This window comes from Malaya genurostris, chromosome 1 (assembly GCF_030247185.1).
Source record: "Malaya genurostris strain Urasoe2022 chromosome 1, Malgen_1.1, whole genome shotgun sequence".
NCBI classification, from domain to species: domain Eukaryota; kingdom Metazoa; phylum Arthropoda; class Insecta; order Diptera; family Culicidae; genus Malaya; species Malaya genurostris.
Window position 1 is genome coordinate 48,293,048 of NC_080570.1, and position 19,036 is coordinate 48,312,083.

General features: G+C 36.4%; 2 protein-coding genes across 5 annotated transcripts in view; one reads left to right on the forward strand and one right to left on the reverse strand.

Moving 5' to 3' along the window:
- LOC131438890 (protein Skeletor, isoforms B/C) overlaps window positions 1-19,036 on the reverse strand; it is a 167,831-nt gene that overhangs the window by 141,530 nt on the left and 7,265 nt on the right. The window lies entirely within an intron of this gene.
- The window catches only part of LOC131438901 (shootin-1), a 38,790-nt gene that overhangs the window by 6,492 nt on the left and 13,262 nt on the right, over window positions 1-19,036 (forward strand). For all 4 annotated transcript variants that reach the window (XR_009231012.1, XR_009231011.1, XM_058609306.1 and 1 more), the window contains exons 2-6: window positions 3,899-4,406; window positions 4,614-4,984; window positions 5,065-5,177; window positions 10,402-10,564; window positions 10,839-11,319. Coding sequence is in view for 2 of the 4 variants with exons in the window: in XM_058609306.1 (XP_058465289.1) it covers window positions 4,010-4,406; window positions 4,614-4,984; window positions 5,065-5,177; window positions 10,402-10,564; window positions 10,839-11,319 (1,525 nt within the window). In the remaining 2 variants the exon portion in view is untranslated. The remainder of the gene's footprint in view (window positions 1-3,898; window positions 4,407-4,613; window positions 4,985-5,064; window positions 5,178-10,401; window positions 10,565-10,838; window positions 11,320-19,036) is intronic.

Consider the following 19,036-nt stretch of genomic DNA (forward strand, 5'->3'; position numbering starts at 1 on the left):
AACTAAGCGTAAACTAAAAATACAGTCTTATTCATTGAAAAATAATGAATTTTAATATAGTTTTATACCGATGATGGTTTTCAATCAAGTTTTCGATTCAACTGATGACTATTTCATGTTCCTATTCATGTACACTTTTTTTTAGTTTTTATTTTCTCTGTGTAGCTTATAAGGCATGTATAGGAGCACCAAAGCAAAAAAAATCACATTTCGACCAGAGCTTAAAATTCAAAAATAACATTTAGACCAGAGCTTGGAAATGTCACAGAATCCAATCCAACTGCCTCATATTCTTTTTTTTAACTGTTTAATTCGTAAATGATTGCATCGAAAATAAACGAAGAAAGCCAACACATTTTCGTCTCTCACTGCCACAGAAGAGAGTATCAATTCCGACGTCACTCGTTCCTATACGACAAGGTGAGACCAAAATAACATCTCCAGGGAGAAACAGTCCAATTCCAATTCTCATCCATTCTTTGATATAACGAAAATCATTGAAGTTTGACTATCAAAATTGTCTAAAATATGAAAAACTTATAGAGCAATTACACCCCAGAACCTCTTTGAAAACCAAAAATATCGATTCTCGAAGTTCCGTTTGAATATCGACATTGCACAGTATACGATTTTTACAGTAACCCAAAAATGACTGAAACGGTAAATGAAAGGAAGAACACAATTTTGAAAATACTATTCCACTCTTCTCGTTGACTGGGCATGATCCTCATTCTCCAAATTTTGCAAGCGGATCTGAGAGGGACATTTATTTTTCGTCATTTTCGTCCATTATGAGTCAATGCAAATTACTTTTATTAGCTCTGATTTTGGCGATACTGAAAATAATTTGGGCGTCGTGCATAAGTCAATTTCAGTTAAAAACTTATAGACGTTTCGGGATAGATTTCAGAGAAAAATTTTTGAGCTTGTTTTCCATACTACATTTTCAATGAGAAATGAGATACATTGATAGGGATACAGCAAGAAGTCGATAGGAACATGGTAATTCAAGAACCAGAAGTCATATTTAATCAAATTCCAAATTTATCAATGTTCACGCTGATTTAATTTTTAGTAACACTTTAAATTAGAACTTCATTTATGACCTGGACTAGTACGGTAAAATTTCATTCCTTCTCTCATTCAATTGACTTTTGTTGTCATACTCAAATGAGACTCACTTAATCATCACCGTCTCAGCCGTCGGCAGTGAGCAAGTTCGAATGAATGGAGACATGGACATCAACATTCGGTTACAATTGAATGAAATGAAATATCACGGTACTGATCTAGACTACGGGAATGGTACTTTAAAACACTCTTAATTGTGATGCAAATGCGATTAGAAGTTCACTAAAACGTTAGGAAAGAGTACAATTTTGAATAAAAAAACTAAATTCATTTCATATAACATAAGTTGCAAATCAAAATAAATAATTATTTTTAAATTTTTTTGAAGAAATGAAATTATTTGCTTTCAAAAATTATATTTAATTAAAGGTTTTCAATTTGTTGTTTAACCAGAAAACCTGTAATTGTTTAACCAGATAACCTGTCTTAATTCACCTAATGATGTTTTTAATATTGCTCATATTATTCATATTATCCTTATTTTCATGATTATTACTGAAGGATTGTTCAAAATACTTTTTATTGAATCTTGGATAAAAACAACAATGAAAACAGTACTGTTTTCATACTTTTTGACCTCTATTTTCGGTACTTTTGGAACCAATAAATGAAGACCGATTTATCGAATACCAAATTTTTTGGCCGTCAACTAATAAAATTCACACTATTCAAGAACTGTATGGCTAGTTTGAAGGACTTTATTCGTTTTTACGTCGCTAGTTATATAAACATACTCGTGAAGATGATTTATTTTTTACCTATCGCCCTGTAATTACAAAACCGGAGATTCAAAATAAATTCAAGATAAAGTGCAATAAAGTTCTGTGAAATTGTAAGATGTGTGATTTGAATCGAAGTTTGCACAAAAGGCTCAGCCATCTCCGAGAAAATCAAGAGTACAGTCTTTACATATACGCTTACAAATACAGGACTTTAAGGGAGTGGTTTAAATTCTAGAGTGGTTTAAATCTTACTTAATAGGTCGAAAAGTTACCGTTAAAATCAGAACTCACATTTCTTCTTCCTTCTATGTTACATCTAGTACACCTCAAGACAGTCATATCGCACCATAATTATTTTTATTGTATTTGAACGATGTGAATCTCCCAATTCATGTTAGATATTATGTGTGAATTATATCATATAGTTTTGTAAACTGTAGGCACATGGGGAAACGAGGTTTTATGCCGACGGAAGGCCGAATTACTACTAAATCTTTTGATAGCAGATATATAAACAGTTAAAAAAATCGTACGTTTTTCATGTGCTTGATGTCTTACCGAGGTTCCAAAGGCTGAGATCGGTAGTCCAATTTAGTTTAGACTAATGGATGTGTAACTGCGTTTTTAGTGTTTGAGATTTAATCAATTTCTTGTGCATTTGCTTTTTCACTTTAAAAAAGTGTACATAGATAAAGACGGTTCTCGAAAAAAATGCAACAGACAAAAAACTTCTGGAAACTTAATTTATTGAAACTCCTCTCACAGCTCTCAATGCCCGCACCTTGACTGCACTCTATACATCAAATCCTGTAACATTTGCGCCGTCTTGAACACTTCGATCTACGTTTTCTTCAAACCCTTGTCGTTTCGGAAGATCTTCCTTTCTCCGGAGGTTGTCTCTCATAAAGATTTGTTCCTATTGTGTGAAGTTCTGGCGAGTTTGGCGGATCTTGGGTACAAAAATTACATCGTTGGCTTCGTACCACTCCATCAACTGTTTCGCGTAATGGGACGATGCCAAATCCAACCACGACAGAATGCCAGCTTCGACTAGACCACACATGCTTCAACATCTATTGGTCCGTTGATGGTGCCGGTAGTTATGTTCGGTCTGTTAAATTTGCCGCACCCATAGATCGTCCGCCCCACCATGTACTTCTTGGCAAAATTGTCCTCCTTCTTCTTCCGGTACATCAAAGCAAGACTTGCCGACCAAAAACACCTGGTCAGAGATCTGCTTAGCATTTGCTTTAACCTTCCGTCTGACAGACATTTTTATACCTTCTGTCTGACTGATGAGTGAAGGGCCAGATTCCTATATTCTTCTGAATGCATTTTGGAGTGAATTAGAGGTGTATTCAGGCTCAAAATTATAACCTTACATTTCAAAGATGAAAAATTGAGTTTTTATGTAAAATTTAAACTTGTGAATTACCATGTATAGTAGAGTGCATCAGAACGCTTGGATACTTACATTTTAATACATTGAATCTAAGAGATATGATTTGAACATATTAGAAAAGAAAATGAATTTATTTTCAACTTAAAAGTCGAGTAATCTCTGAATGAACATCATTCTCACAAACTGCTACGCACTGACTAGTCGAAAACGAAACGTGAAGGAAATAAAAAAGTCATATTCACTATTTCTAGTATATTTTTATGCTCGTTCCTGGTTCAAAGAATTGAGGATCAGGTCGTTGGCGCATCTCTTGAATCTGAACATTAAAGCATTCACCATTTACAACATGTTTTGCTCGAGATTTATGTGTAGTCATTCTACTTAATCGGATTAGTTAAACATAACTTTGAAATGTTGTTTAAAACAATGTTCCATAAATTGAGAGTCAACGGAGCGCAAAAAACGTAAAAAGTAAACCGTTGGATTAATCTTGAACAATCACAATGTCACTATTTAGCACAATGGTGACAAACAATCAGATTAGTGGTGATTTATGTGAAAACTTTTTGTTTGCCCCTCTCTTCTAACGGACTAATTCAACTTTGTTATTTCTCCTGTCCGTCACCGTTGGACGTCTTTGCAGGTGAAAATTAAAGCAAACATCCGATTCCGCACAGACCCTCGCTAATTTATTGCGCGTCCAGCGACCAGCAAATGTCTGCGACCTGTCCCTAATCCGGCCGATCCGCACACTATGGACATTTCACAGTCTTCAGCGTCCACATCGCCGTCCCGGCGCAGCAGCATACCGATTCCGAAGCGCAAGAGTTCACTCCATCTCTACATTGCCAACACAATCAGCCAGGGTCAGTCGTCGGGAACCAACTCGCATTCCCCGTCGCCATCGTCGGCTTCATCGACCCACGAAGACCAGCAGCAGGGTGGCCACCCGGGCGGACTGGTGGAGGGTTATACCTTTTCTCCGTCCAATTCGACTTCGTCCTCCCGATCTGCTACGGCCATGAGTATGCACAGTTCTCTGTATATTCCCCGTAGCGGCAGCGGCTACCCTGCGGCGGTTGAAGTTAGTTCCAACGACTATCTGCAGCTGCGTGAGAATCACAATCGGCTGATCAACAAGTGCGAAGAAAGTGAGTATGATGTGCACATGTATAAATGCTTACTGGAGTCGTTAGCGGTTTTTAAATTACATAAACGTAGTCAATCAGCAACGCAGTTTTCAATGGTGTAATTAACTGTTGTTCATCTATTTGTTGCTGTTTGATTGAATGTTAACTTCGATGTTTCCATAACTGTAGGTAGGATGAAATGTTCTAATACATATTTTTGAATTCTAGTGGTTAGACGCAACGAAGCTCTCGAAAACACAAATCAGCTGCTGAAAAAAAGTATCGGCACTCTTCAAATCGACGTAATCGGTCTCAAAAAGGAACGATCCGAATTCATCGATAAAAACCGAAAATTAAAGAAAAAGCTAATTGAAATTGTCCCTGCTTCTGCGGGGAGTGCAAGCAGCAGTGACGAGGAAAATTCAGATAATGCCGGAGCGAAATCCTCGAAACCAATGTCCCCGGTGGAAGGTAAAAGCTCGAAGGAAAGCGAAATGGACAGTCTGCTGAACGAAATGGAAAAGCTGAAGTCTTATCTTAACAATGTGGAGCTGCAACTGTACGAAGCGAACGAAAAGATATCCGAGCTACAAGAGAGTGTAAGTTTTTTGTTTATTCGAGAGAGATGAGATAGAGCTGTTATGCTACATCCTCTGCTTTGTTTATGTATCACTTGCAGAAGCAACAAGCTGAAGAAACAAACGAAAAGTTGCGTGCGGAGAACACTGAACTCAGCAAAATCGCGCGACTGATGTCGGTCAACATCCTGGAATCGATTGATACAAGCAAACGGTAAGTGTCTTGGATATGCAAGTGATTGTTGGGCGATTGTCAGTCTTAGATGAAAATGATTCGAAAACGTTTGATAAGAAAAATCTAAAATTCCAATTTTATCAAAGGTTGTACGACTCAATATTATAGATATTTATTCTGTGTAAAGAAACTAATAGTAGTTAATGTCAGAGACATAACCACGAAATTGACGTAGAACTGCGTTCGAGTGATACATCTAGATTTAGTTGCCAATCACGTTTCTGCAGTTGAAGTTTTCGAAATTTTTAAATAAATTATGTACGTTACTTCTCGGGACTAGCCTAGCATTTACGGCTAAGTTAGTAAAACTTAAACGCTTTACAATTTTGCAATGAAGCAACATGACTTCTAATCGTTTGGGTACAAGCGAATATACTACATACCAATATGGATCACTCTAACGAATCCCATACAATTTGAAAAAACACAACAGTAATCCCCAAAAAAAGGATACTATTTCACAAATGATCAAATGTCAAGAATCATTCAGCAAGATGGCCGAGTAGAGATGTGAACATTTCTATAATAAAGGTGCTGTATTTTTCCTACTAAATTGAACATCGCGTACGGAGAATGCTAGTCAAAACATTAAACCGTTCCTTAACGTGAAAAGTAGTGGAATGCGCGCGTCGCGTTTTTGATCAATTATTAAAAAATTGGACCGAATTTTGAGAATCCAAAAACACTTAAGTTTTTGCATTCAATTTATCACTCCTAAGTATTTTTAGAATTTTGAAATTTTGCTTTGCCGAGCCATTCTTGGTTTTAGAAATGTATGTTGCGTTCCACGGAGATGATTTTAGAACTGAAAAAGAGTGTTCGTTGCAAAATTTCACAAAGAAGCTGAAAATGCAACTCAACATTATAAAACTTTTGCCAAACAAATCGAAATTAGATAAAGTTTACATAAACTTTTCAGCATTTTTTGTATTGTTTGCGCGCTGCTGTTTCGTATGGTGATGGTGTGAGAAATGCTCTGTGGGTTCGGTGGCATTATATTATGAAAAAAAAATTACATATCAAATAATGACACGAATTTATGCAACATTGGTTTTTGTGTTGAAATAACAATGAGTAGTTCTAAGTAACTGTCGTTTATAATGACAGTAATGTCCAACTCTGTTGAGCTCAATGCATTGATGTTGCTAAAGTAATAATGCTTTGTTGTGTAATATCATACAATTGGTATTACTTTAGATTGTAGCAATTCATTATAGAAAAACTGAAAATTCAATATAGACAGGTTACTGAATGAAATGAATACAAGTCAAGTATTATAGTTTATTTAGAACTTTTTAAAATGTAACATTCTATAACCTGGTGCCATCATTATTTTTTTGGTACAATTGTTTTCGTTGTCTAACAGAATGCTAGTACATAAAAGTTGTTTTATGGAATAATTTATTTAAAAGACTATAGTGGTAATGCTATCCGAATACGAGGGTTGTTTCTTTTGTATTTAGCCTAAAAATGAAAACAGTGCACACTAAGATTCCATTCCGTTGTTCGGTAATTTTTTGACGAAAACTTTCGGTAATCAATAAAAATTACCGATATTTCGGTACATGAGCGTCATTTTACAAAAATTATGCAAATTTTTACCGGACGATCAGTTTTACGCAAGTTTTCATTAACGAACTCTGTAAATAGATATACAATTCATACGGTTAATCTGAATAGTCGCCGAGTACGGTAAAATCCTACCGTCCGTATGGTAAAATAATCTTCCAGTAACCGAACTTCTGTAAATACTGATTGTCGTGAAAACTAACTGCAAACAGTTATTAAAATGTTCAGTAAGTGTCTTTTTATTAATAAAACGAAAAAAAATCTTGAAGAGTTCATCGAATGGATTGAGGTACAGGTGCTAAAGTTTTTGAAACATTAGAACCACTAAAAGCTTTTTGTTTACTTATAGGCATAAAATAATTTTCTATCATTTGTCCACTTGCGGCCTACACAATTCTAGTGGACTCGACGGATTGTGCAGTGTTTTGGAAGGTGGAATAAAACCATAGCCACAACAGGTTGGAATTAAATTAAAAATTCAATTTTCTTCATTCATTTTTGTGAACATGTGTTGTTTTTTAAAATCCGAAAATAAAAAAAATTTAACCAAAGGAAAACAAACAAACAACCAATTACCGAACAATCAGTTAGATCCATTTGGTTTACAGTTTACGGTAGTTTTTTGACAGTTCAGCAATTACCGAACGATCGGTAATCAATTTGATTACCGAACTGATTACAGAACGTTCAGCTGTTGAAAATTCGGTAAAAAATTACCGAATTCTGCGAAATTTTCTAAGTGTGTATTATATTTGATCGGAAATAGTTTTATTGTTCTTCAAAATATTCCCCTTGATGATCAATACCCTTTTCCACTCTTTTTGAGGTACCCCCAAAACATGATTTTCGAACGATGCAGCAGCTTCTTCAAGAGGACTGTACTCACATGAGTAAATCTATGTTTCGTCACCTGTGTAGATGTTATACACCAAAATTGAAGCACCACGATTGAATTTTTTCAGCATTTCTTTGCACCAATCGACATGAGTAATTTTTTGAGCGTTTGTCAAATTATGTGGGATTCAATGTGTACAAATTTTGTTCACGACTAAATGCTCATGCAAAATAACATAAAAGTTTTTCACATTTATGCCCAAGGCTGCCACAGGCGGTCTTCCATTATCAGATTTTTTACAACATCGATGTTTTCTGGCAAAACAACTGATTTTGGACGACCTTCTTTGAACTCATCGGGAAGCGAACTACGACTAGGGATGTCGTAATATCGATTGATTAATCGAGTAATCGATTAATAACCATGATAATCGAGTAATATTTAATCGATTAGCTTGAAACTAATATTCGATTATTGAGGTAATCGAATAATAATAAAAAATTGCATAGTAATAATCGAATGAATAATCGAGTAATCGATCAATAATCCAGATAATCGAATAAATTTCAATCGATTGGTTTCAAAATTAAACTCGATTTTTAAATAATCGAGTAATTATAAATTTCGGACATCCCTAACTACGACCACGATTGAATTCGTTATTGAACAATCCAATCAGCGTGGTCACCACGAGATAACGTTATGGTGATTGTTTTGACATATCCCATGTATTTAGAAAGATTTTTGACGAATTTTTCAATTTACTTGAGTTTGAAAAAATGCAGATGGCTAAACCTTACAAATATGTTGTCATCAAACATATGATTTAAAATTGTCCTATACACTTGAAAATCTCGAATGAAATTTGAAATTTTCAGTTCACATACAGATTTGATTTAGATGATAAAACATGAGTAAATAGTCTAGTCATAAAACTTTTGATCATAATTTATCAATTAATCTCAAAATTCAACCCAAAAAACAAAGAATATTCCAGATATGAAAACAGTACCCAACCTCATTTCTTCGAATTTGGTATTTCATGTTACGATTTCTCCATAAATATCAATCAAGCATACCACGGAAAGTTACTGAATCATTAATGATCGATTTTTACCAAATTTTCACACGTTTTTGTATGTTAGTATTCGATTCATAAGAAAAAAAAACCCTGAATTTTGTTCGAAACATCAAGCAAAATCTGAAAATTATCACCATCGCTTAGTTCAAAGCTCGTCACTCGGGCAACGCAGCGATCGCAAAAAAGTTGGTTGGATTCTTCAATACCAGTTTTTTATAGTCGCATAGGATGGTGTGTAGCCAATTATAAAGTTCTAGTGTAATAGTAATCAATAAACAATAAAGTTTGAATTAGGATGTATTCGATGTGTGAAATATTCAAAAATCTATAACAAATCAATAAGAGTCTCTTTTACAAGTCAACAAAACGTGTGGTAAGCCCACTGCGCCTAAACGCTGAAAATATTCCTGGTTTCTATGTGTCGGTTTTACTTGTTATGCTTTGAGCGACGATTCGTTCAACTCCAGTGGTTAAAATTTTACGCGCATTATTTGGGATTACATTTCACCTCAATCTGTTGTAGAATTACTGCATTTCCGTTTCCACGTTTGAGAGGTATAAAGTTTATTATATTTAACAGATATGAAGTTGCTCGCATATGTAATGAATAGTACTGAAAGGTCAGCAGTCAAGTCACTTAGAAGATTTTCTTGCTTTTTTATGTGTATATAACCTGGCACATAATGATGATGATGATGATCTCACTTCATACCCCTTTCACTGAAACACTGTTGGATGATTCGATTAATTGTTGGTTAATTTTTCAAACGTATTGTCTTTCTAATACATATGTCATTTTCGAACGTTTATGTTGCCAAAAACAAACCGTGCTAAAATCGGAACGTCATGAAAAACGGTGATGTGCATAGTCTTTCAGATACTAAAAAAAATTGCATAAAAAAGTATTGGAAATCGTGTTTCACGTTGCTTCCAAGCATTGCTTTGTCATACAGCACTCAAAACTCCTACTGCTGGAATAAGTCGAAAAGTCACTTACACAAAAATATCGATATCTCTGTTGAAAATGGACGGATTTCAACAATCTATGGTTTGTTGGATAGCTATTACCGTGCGGATTCTAAGTCCAAAAACATATTCTGTTTTCACGGTCATTTGTGAAAGATATTGTCAAAAAACATATTGACATAAAACTCCATATAACTCAAAAAGTAAACATCCAATCTCAAAACCATTCAGTAGCGTTCAGGGTGACGGGGAGTCCTTTCATTTGCGACTAGTTTGATCGGTCTAGTTACTCGACCTCGACCTCATCCACCGTATAGTCCAGGTTTTGTGCTTAGTGACTACGGGCTATTCGATCGCCGGTAAGAAATTCAACTCAAAAGATGAATATGAGACAAAAGACAAATCCTTTTACAAGCATGGCATTGAGAAGTTTAAGAAGCGTCGAAATGTTTGTACTGCTCTTGAAGGAGATTAAATTGATGAGTAAAATCGATTTTTGGCAAAAATCTGTTTTTCTTTGTTAGTCACACGACTTATTGAATGATATGTTAGTTGATTCACCCTGTAGATAAGATTAGCTATGAACTCAGAAGGGTGAAACTAGACTAGCCACAATCATTCAAACAAGATCGAAGAAGAGAACTATTTTTTGTATGCTACTAGGCTTCATTTTGAATACCAATTAAATCGAAATAATATAAATAGTATTATACGGTGATGAAAGTTTACTAATTAGATTTCACCATTCCCAGATTGGAGAATTCCTACATCCAGGTGCGACGAGAACGTGACAACCTGGCGCGTCAAAACCGGGACTCGGTAGACTCGAAAACCGGCCCCAATGAGGAGATCCAGAAAATTCGATCCGAAATGGAACTCAAGCGAAAAACGTTTGAGGCACAGTTTATAGAATATGTGAGTATTGTTAGACTTTTGGTTTTTCCTTTTTTTTTCAAATTGTATGGCTGGCTAGCAGTTGATAACAAATCGTATAACCGAACTAATTCAAAAACAGTAGCTTTGATTCGCTTTGCGGAAGTGAGTAAATAACAATTTTGTACAAAAAAAAGCATGGCCACGGTTTGATTTGAATGTTATGCGGTTTGGTAATTGCACTGACTGTTTAGTTTTAGCTTCTAATAAACTACCATCGTCAATGTCTATTTTCTAATGACACCAAACACCCTAGAAATCACTAATGGAGCAGGAGCTTTCGCGCAACACCAATGAACAAATCGTAACACTACAGCTGGAGGTTGATAGATTAAAGCAGGATCTTGCGGAAATGCTAACCCGTGCCGAGCGCGCCGAGGATGAAGCACGAGAACTGCGAACCTTGCTTCGTGTCAGTCAGTTGCAAGAACGTCAATTTTACTCTCAATTAGATTTGGACAAGTTGAGCCTCCGAGGTGGAGATGGTGATAACGATTCGTTGCTGTCCGGAATGAGCGGACTCGTTGGCTCAACGCTGGTGGATCCAGTCCAAACAGTAGCACCTCCTCCACCGCCACCAGTTCCACCACCTCCTCCTCCGCCGACCTTACTATTCCCTTTAGCCGGAACGGCAGGAACCGGAACAAGAACAGTGGGACTGAGCGAAGCAATCTCTATGCAAAAATTAAATCACGTCGGAATGAAGCATGCAAACGGCAGACCACAGCAAGCAACAGGTAGGTCATATCGATCGGTCTGGTAGTACTTTTCCCCCTATTTTAAACCACCAAACAACCAACCCTTGCAACTCCCTGAGCAGTTTATGTGTGGCTTATACGCAACATTGAATATAGGTAGATGTACTAACAATACTCGGTAGAAAACTTAACTCATACACTGCATTTGCACCGGCTGGTAACTGGTTCTATTCAATACGACATCCTGCGAACGAGATGATGGGAAGTGGATACTTTGAACTACTTTTAGCGCTGTTCTAATTTAGTTTTCTCTTCACGGACAGGACTATGCTAACCGGTTGGTTTTAAAGAGATTGCCTATTGTAGCTTAGAAACACGGTGTAGGGTGAAGGTTGGTTATCAACTTAATACTTCAGAAGCAATTTCGTGGTGATAGTCATGTGGGTTCTAGTTCCATGTAATTAGGTAAAACGTAAAACTTGGCACTCGGCCAAAGCAATTGTGTTGAAAGTGTCAAATTGGATCCAGTCTAGTAATCAGCTTTACAATCAGTGAATAAAAAAAGATGCAACCACTTAAAGTGACAATTCCTATTACAAAATTTTTTCGGAGCTGTTGTCATTGTTGTCGTTTATAAAACAAGGGATTTGAGCTAGCTATTCAGAAACGTCACAAGTCAACAGTACCAACCGAAACCGGTACGAACTGTGCGCTTCAAAGCAAGGAAATCAAGGCAATTTTTTTTTTGCTGCCGCCTACTGTTTTTCCCTTCGGTATACACGGGCAAAAACGATAAAGCGCATAAAGGAAGAACGAAAATAACACTAACGGAACGGGCTACAATAGCGATATTAAATAAAATAGAAATTGTATACATTTCTGTCTGGAAGATGTTTATGCCTGATTTTCCCCTTCACAGTTGGTTTAATCTGGACGCTCGAGTAAAACGATGGTTCGCAAGGATGGTAGGACGCACTTCTATTTTAGTTTAGATATGAGCGACTTTGTAAAATGAGTGAAAAAATAACTTTTAATTATGTTTGTAATCAGTGTCAACGGCGTGATGAGGACCTTACACCAACAGCAATAACAACAGACCTTCTGCGTGGTGTAAAGTCTCATTTCAATTGGATTCTGTAGCTGGATTCTGCAATTGAATTTCAGAATTGAACTCAGAACCTGAATTCTGATCCACCTAAATTATGAATATAGGTTTCGAATTTCGTTTCAGAATTCAATTGAAAATAGTTTTGGAATTTAGAATTTCAGAATTCAGTTTCAAAATTTTGTTCCAGAATACAGGTTTAGAGATAAATCTCCGGAACGAAAATCTGATTCGAGATACTAGAACTACATTTTTAGATCTGGTTGCTTGACTAGATTTGGGAACTGGATGCCTCAAACTAAGTACAGAATTTGTACCTTGAACTCAGATTCAGGAATTCAACTCGGAACCCTGAAATAAAATGAAAGATATGAATTCTAGATCTGGACTCTGGAACAACTTTTAATTCCAACCCAGATTTTTTAATCTGATTTCTGAGTCGGAATTTAGTTCTAAAACTCTAAATCTACTTCCAAAATTCGGTTTCAGAATTCATTTGCAGAATTCGGGAAACGGAAATGAGTTCAGTACTTGGATGCTATAACTAAATTCTTGATCTGAATTCCGGAGTTGAATTTTGCAAGTGATTTCGGAACCAATCCCAGATTCCAAATTCAGTTCTTTAAATCAGCTTCAGTTTCTGAATGTCCAGAAGTCCGGTTCTGGTATTGATAAATAAATGGTATCAGATATTGGCTGAGATCGTCATTGTCAGATGTATGACTCTGATGTGAACCCCGATAGGTAGCGAAATAGACAAAAAACAAAATCTGGAATCAGTGTTGGCGGCAAAGTAGAAAGGGGAAAAATAGACTTGTGTTCAGTGCATTGTGTATTCTGTTGAATTTGTTTCCGTAGACATAGGACTGCAAGTGAATGCCATGGTGACCAAGTACAGCGAAGCATGCTTGTTTCTTCTAATCAATTGGGCTATCTCTTCATGTGTTCTTATACGCAGGGTAGTTTAATTGGTAAAACAATTTCCCCGCCTAGGAGTAAGCTACGGGTTTGAGTCCCATCTCTGCGATAATTTTTTCGGTTTCAAATTAGGTTCAAATGAAAGGTCTTGTGGTCCCTTACGGAATTCCTGATATTCATGGAACAAAAAACGTAAAAACTAATTCTAAACTGACCTCAAAACTACTCCAATCGATAGTTGTTATCATTAGTAGACAGCCAAAGAAACCGATTCCGGCTATTCTGATTCCCGGTTTCCGATTCCGAGAACACTGACACTGGTCATGTATTCTAAAATTGATCTCACTCACGTTGTCAGCTATCGTGATCGATTTTCATAAACTTAGGTATAAATGAAAGGTAAAAAATATTGATATATTTTTTGGATGCAACAAAAATTTACACCTCCGTTTGAAGTACGATTCCAAAATCGTATAAAATCCTTTGAATTTGAGTTTGAGGGTTCCGGTCCCGGAACTACTTGTAAATGTGAAACCTCGTTTTCTCATGAATGGCCGATCTGAAAACCGTTTCATTCAGATGGACATACTAGTTGATATTTTGCCACTCTTCTTGGTTTCTTCCAAGAATCAAAGAAAATTATTTTGCAAAATACTTTAATATTATTATATTATAATATGAGAATATGATTGATATGAGAAAAGCATCATTACACCACTAGAAGTATTAGACTGATAAGCTGAAACTCGCAATTAAATTTGATCAAAAAATATCTTCTTTCACATAAAATTATTGCAATTCTTCAATTGTTAATCATTAATATTATAGGCATCAAATATTTGCGGGAAATTTTTCGGTTGCAATGAGATCTTCAGTTCTAAAAATTATACATTTGCGTGTTTTTCGAAAATTTGGAGTGTATCGAAAATAAGCTATCCACAAATTTTTCTTTCAAATTATGATAAAAAACGTTATTTTTTTCAAACTAAAAATTTGATTTCTAATTGTACCAGGTTAAACTTGAGCATAATGTAGCAGTCACGTTTGTCATGATTCAAATAAGTCAGCCGCCGCTTGAAATAATTCCCTTCCGTGTAAAAAGTTAAGCATCTCTAATCAGATGAAGAATGAACACCGGCGGCTAATCTACATTTCTTTGCGCATACAAACTTTTTCTCTTCTTTATATAACCGATCGGTCTCACTATATTGCAAAACCAATACGAATGGTTAGGTTTCAGCCTCCGAAGAGTCCTCTTTCGCGTAGTCTTATCAATGTTCGCCAGATAACGATTTGAACGCAAAAAGGGTATTGGCGCGAGATGGTTGAATGCATAAGATTCGAGAGGGAATGAGCTAACGAATCTTAAAACTATTGTCCAAGAAGTTCGGTTTTCGAAAATACGAATCTTACTTCGGTAAAATTACGTACTTCCGGTTAGCTAAGACTGAAATTCGGCATTCTGAGGGTTTTAGGGAAAAGATCTAATCCATTTCCATCTAGACCGTGGAAGAGGCTAGAGTGCGTGTTTTTACTTTTGTTCCGCGGTGCGTGTTAGAAGGTATTAAATTCAAACATGAGATGTCTTTAAAACTTGGTAATAGTTCTGTTCTTAGGTGTTGCGTTAATATTAGCAGTAGAAAGTGCGGGAAAAGATCGTGTGCGTTGGAAGGAAATTATAACAGAGGTAATTTACAATGGTGCTATTCAATCACGATACAATAAGCTCACGGCGTCGTGTAGCCGTGCGACGGCTTTTTATTCCCTACTTTAGACGCTCTTCGGCTCGCCGCACCGTTCTTCATCCAGCGACGCGCTCTAGACCCCACGCTCTGGCTTGGAAATTCTGGCAATCTCCGTCAAAATCGCCAGAAGGGCGAAGTTCGTCATTTTCCGCCCATCAGAGCCACACGTCACAACCAACCGGTGTGCACGTTTTTTGTTGCTGACAGCAGTCCGGCGTTCCGACACTGTCAGCAGTTACCCACGAAGGACGTCCAGCCGTAAACCCGCTCCGGCGTCGGCATACTGAAACGCCGTCAGCGCAGAATCATTAGTATCGACGCCAGCATCGTCATCATTCGGCGGAGCGTCGCAATACAGGCAGGTAGCTGCGAAGAAAGCTGTAAGTACGCTATAAATTAAATCCATGCGCATGGTTAAAAGGGGGTAGCCTAGACACCCACCTAAAAGTGAGCTTTAAATCTAGTATTATGGCACCTTAACGAAGCAAGCTAGATATCCACCCGCACACAGTTAGGTATCAATTAGTATAGGCAACACCGAGATGGAAACCTAGGTTAGGATTACGAATTGCTAAAGTGACTTAATAAATATAAATATGTTTCTGTTCTTTCGATAAAAAAAAAAAAAAAAAAAAAAAAAAAAAAAAATCAGCATGCAAAAAAAAATCATGCGTATCCCATTATAAATAATTGTGCAAAAAAAATGTGTATAAATAATATCAAAATAAATAAATAAATAATATAAATATCTAGTTCTAAGTAGCAGACTATATCTAATAAATTTTATAGCTATGTACCCTCTAGTGAGGCAACGATACATCTAAGGATGTACGAAAATAATTAAAGAAAACTCATGTTATTTCGAGCTATGTATCTCTCACTTAGTGAGTAGAGACAAATGCACCATGATGCGCAAGCTCTGGTTGCCTAACATACGTCCAACCATGCGACGTGCACCCCACAACAACATTTATTTACTGGGGACGTGTGGTTGGTTCCGTTCAATTGGAATTCTGGAATGAGAAATCTACCTTATTGTTAGTTACTACTGCGCGTATAGCCTATCCTCTCGACCAGAAATCAGAGCGAGTTCCTGGCGTTAGTCGGAACGATGAGCTATCAATACCAGAAACTCCGAGCCAATGAGGCGTTGAAGAGGAGTACCAGCAATGAGAAGCTTAGCGAGAGTTCAAGATCGGGGATGCTTGAATGATGACCGTATAAGACTCGGATGACCTTCACAAGGTCGATGACGAGCAAACACAAGTCAATCGAGCTGGCAGTAACCACTAATGATAAGGAAAGCTTTCGTATTCCGAAAGAAATCCGCGGGAAAGTTTGAGGACAGGTGGGACTGCCTGTCGGGATTAGTTCGGTATTCTTTTCCGAGACCGAGATAGAAGAGGTGTTGTGCTATTCACAATCACCCCGAAAATTGTAAATATTTTTCCTTTCGGTGTAAATAATGTTAGTGTTTTTACACTACATCGAGTCTTAATTCTAAGTTAGTACCTAGCTCTGTAATTTATTAGATATAGTCTGCTACTTAGAACTAGATATTTATATTATTTATTTATTTATTTTGATATTATTTATACACATTTTTTTTGAACAATTATTTATAATGGGATACGCATGATTTTTTTTTGCATGCTGATTTTCCCCCACTAATTAGGAGTACGAAAATTTGGTTTCACTCCTTCAACCAAATTTTCGTAAAATTACGTGACTGACGTCAACCCACTAATTAGGAGTACGAAAATTTGGTTTCACTCCTTCAACCAAATTTTCGTAAAATTAGTGGGGGAAAATCAGCATGCAAAAAAAAATCATGCGTATCCCATTATAAATAATTGTGCAAAAAAAATGTGTATAAATAATATCAAAATAAATAAATAAATAATATAAATATCTAGTTCTAAGTAGCAGACTATATCTAATAAATTACAGAGCTAGGTACTAACTTAGAATTAAGACTCGATGTAGTGTAAAAACACTAACATTATTTACACCGAAAGGAAAAATATTTACAATTTTCGGGGTGATTGTGAATAGCACAACACCTCTTCTATCTCGGTCTCGGAAAAGAATACCGAACTAATCCCGACAGGCAGTCCCACCTGTCCTCAAACTTTCCCGCGGATTTCTTTCGGAATACGAAAGCTTTCCTTATCATTAGTGGTTACTGCCAGCTCGATTGACTTGTGTTTGCTCGTCATCGACCTTGTGAAGGTCATCCGAGTCTTATACGGTCATCATTCAAGCATCCCCGATCTTGAACTCTCGCTAAGCTTCTCATTGCTGGTACTCCTCTTCAACGCTTCATTGGCTCGGAGTTTCTGGTATTGATAGCTCATCGTTCCGACTAACGTTGATGACTAGCTAGCAGTGTCCTATTTTGTCTGCGAAAAATCGCCGGTATACCGGATTTCCCTGCCACAAGCTTGGATTTGGGCTACTGATGTAATTTCGTCGGCTACAAAACAAATACAAATCACGACAAATAGAGCCTATATTCTGGGTTCGTGTGTTCGATGTTGGTTCCTAATAAAGATCAATCTAAGAAGACTCTCGTGCGTTTGCGGATTCAAAAGTGTGACGATTAATTGAAAATGTCGATCATTAGAAATTTTGGTTACCCTGTTCCACATCAACGGCTCGATCCATGGGGCTGATCCTTGTAGTTTTTTCAATGGGAAAGTATGACAATAGCTTGAATAAACATTTTGAAAAATTTCACAGTTTGGTTCAGATACGTGGAATGTTATGAGATGAAGGGATGAGATGGAAATAGAAGCTCAGATGAAATAGGAAGCCGGTGCCCTGCTTGGTAAACCGTAAAGTTCGTTCAAAATGTACGCTTCCAATTCAATATTTAGCACTTTTAAGCTCGATTTTAAAAGGAAAATTATTTCCTTCTAATCCCCATAGCTTTAAAATTCCTCACTATTAGTGTGTAATTAAATGGAGATCATTTTCTTTTCCAGATCGATTTAGTTCATTCTTCTAACCGCTCAAAAAAGTAATTTTTGACATTTAATCTACAATAAGCAATTTCATGTGGTTGCATTTCTCCATTTATAAAAAAATGTGTTACCAAATAGAATTGCTCTTCATGTGGTCGTTCAGGAATATTTGTACAATTTGTTGGGAGTCGTAGCCACGCAAATTATAGTTGCAATATTGATTATGCAATATAAGGTTCTTTTAAGGGGCGGGTAGGGTCTAACACTTTTGAAAAATCATTTTATTTTCTTTGTATTTTCTCATAATAAAACATTTCAAGAATATTCTGTGAAATTTTCAAGCCTATCGGAGAAAAACTCGGCAGTTATGGGCCTTTATCTTTGCTTATCTCATACTGCGAAGAAGTAAGAGTTCGGCGCACAGGCCCAAGATTTCTGCTTCGATTGACCTAAAAACTTGACAAAACATTCTTGAAATGTTTCATTATAAAAGAATCCAAAAGAAAAATATGATTTTTTAAAAATGTTAGATCCTACGGGCTCCCTTGAGTAATAAATTGTTTCCATTGATTTTATAGACAAAAAACTTTGAACGCGTTTTTCTCGAAAGCAGGTTTTGAAAGTTCGTGTTTATCGTCATTCAAAAACTACTGAACCAATTTTTTTTTCAAATTTTGCACACAGTTTCTACATATAAAAAACCAGACCCTAAAGTTTTTCTTTTCCTTGTTTGTTTTTTGGGGAGGTTTTACAGCTACAGAATGGCGAATTTTCTCGTGAAAAATCGTAGTTTTCACTTTGAACAACCACCAAAAGCTCAAATAATTAAAAAAAAAGAATCAAACGGAAACGTTGGGGTCTAGAAAAACATCTACTCTATCTATGCTGCTTTGATTTGTTGACTTCTTATCAGTCTGCGCTGAGATACAGTGGACACCGCAAATCATGATTTTTAAGAAGCGTTCTCAAAAAAAATTACAAAATGTTGCTTTTTATCATGCAAAAAATTTGAATTTATTTTG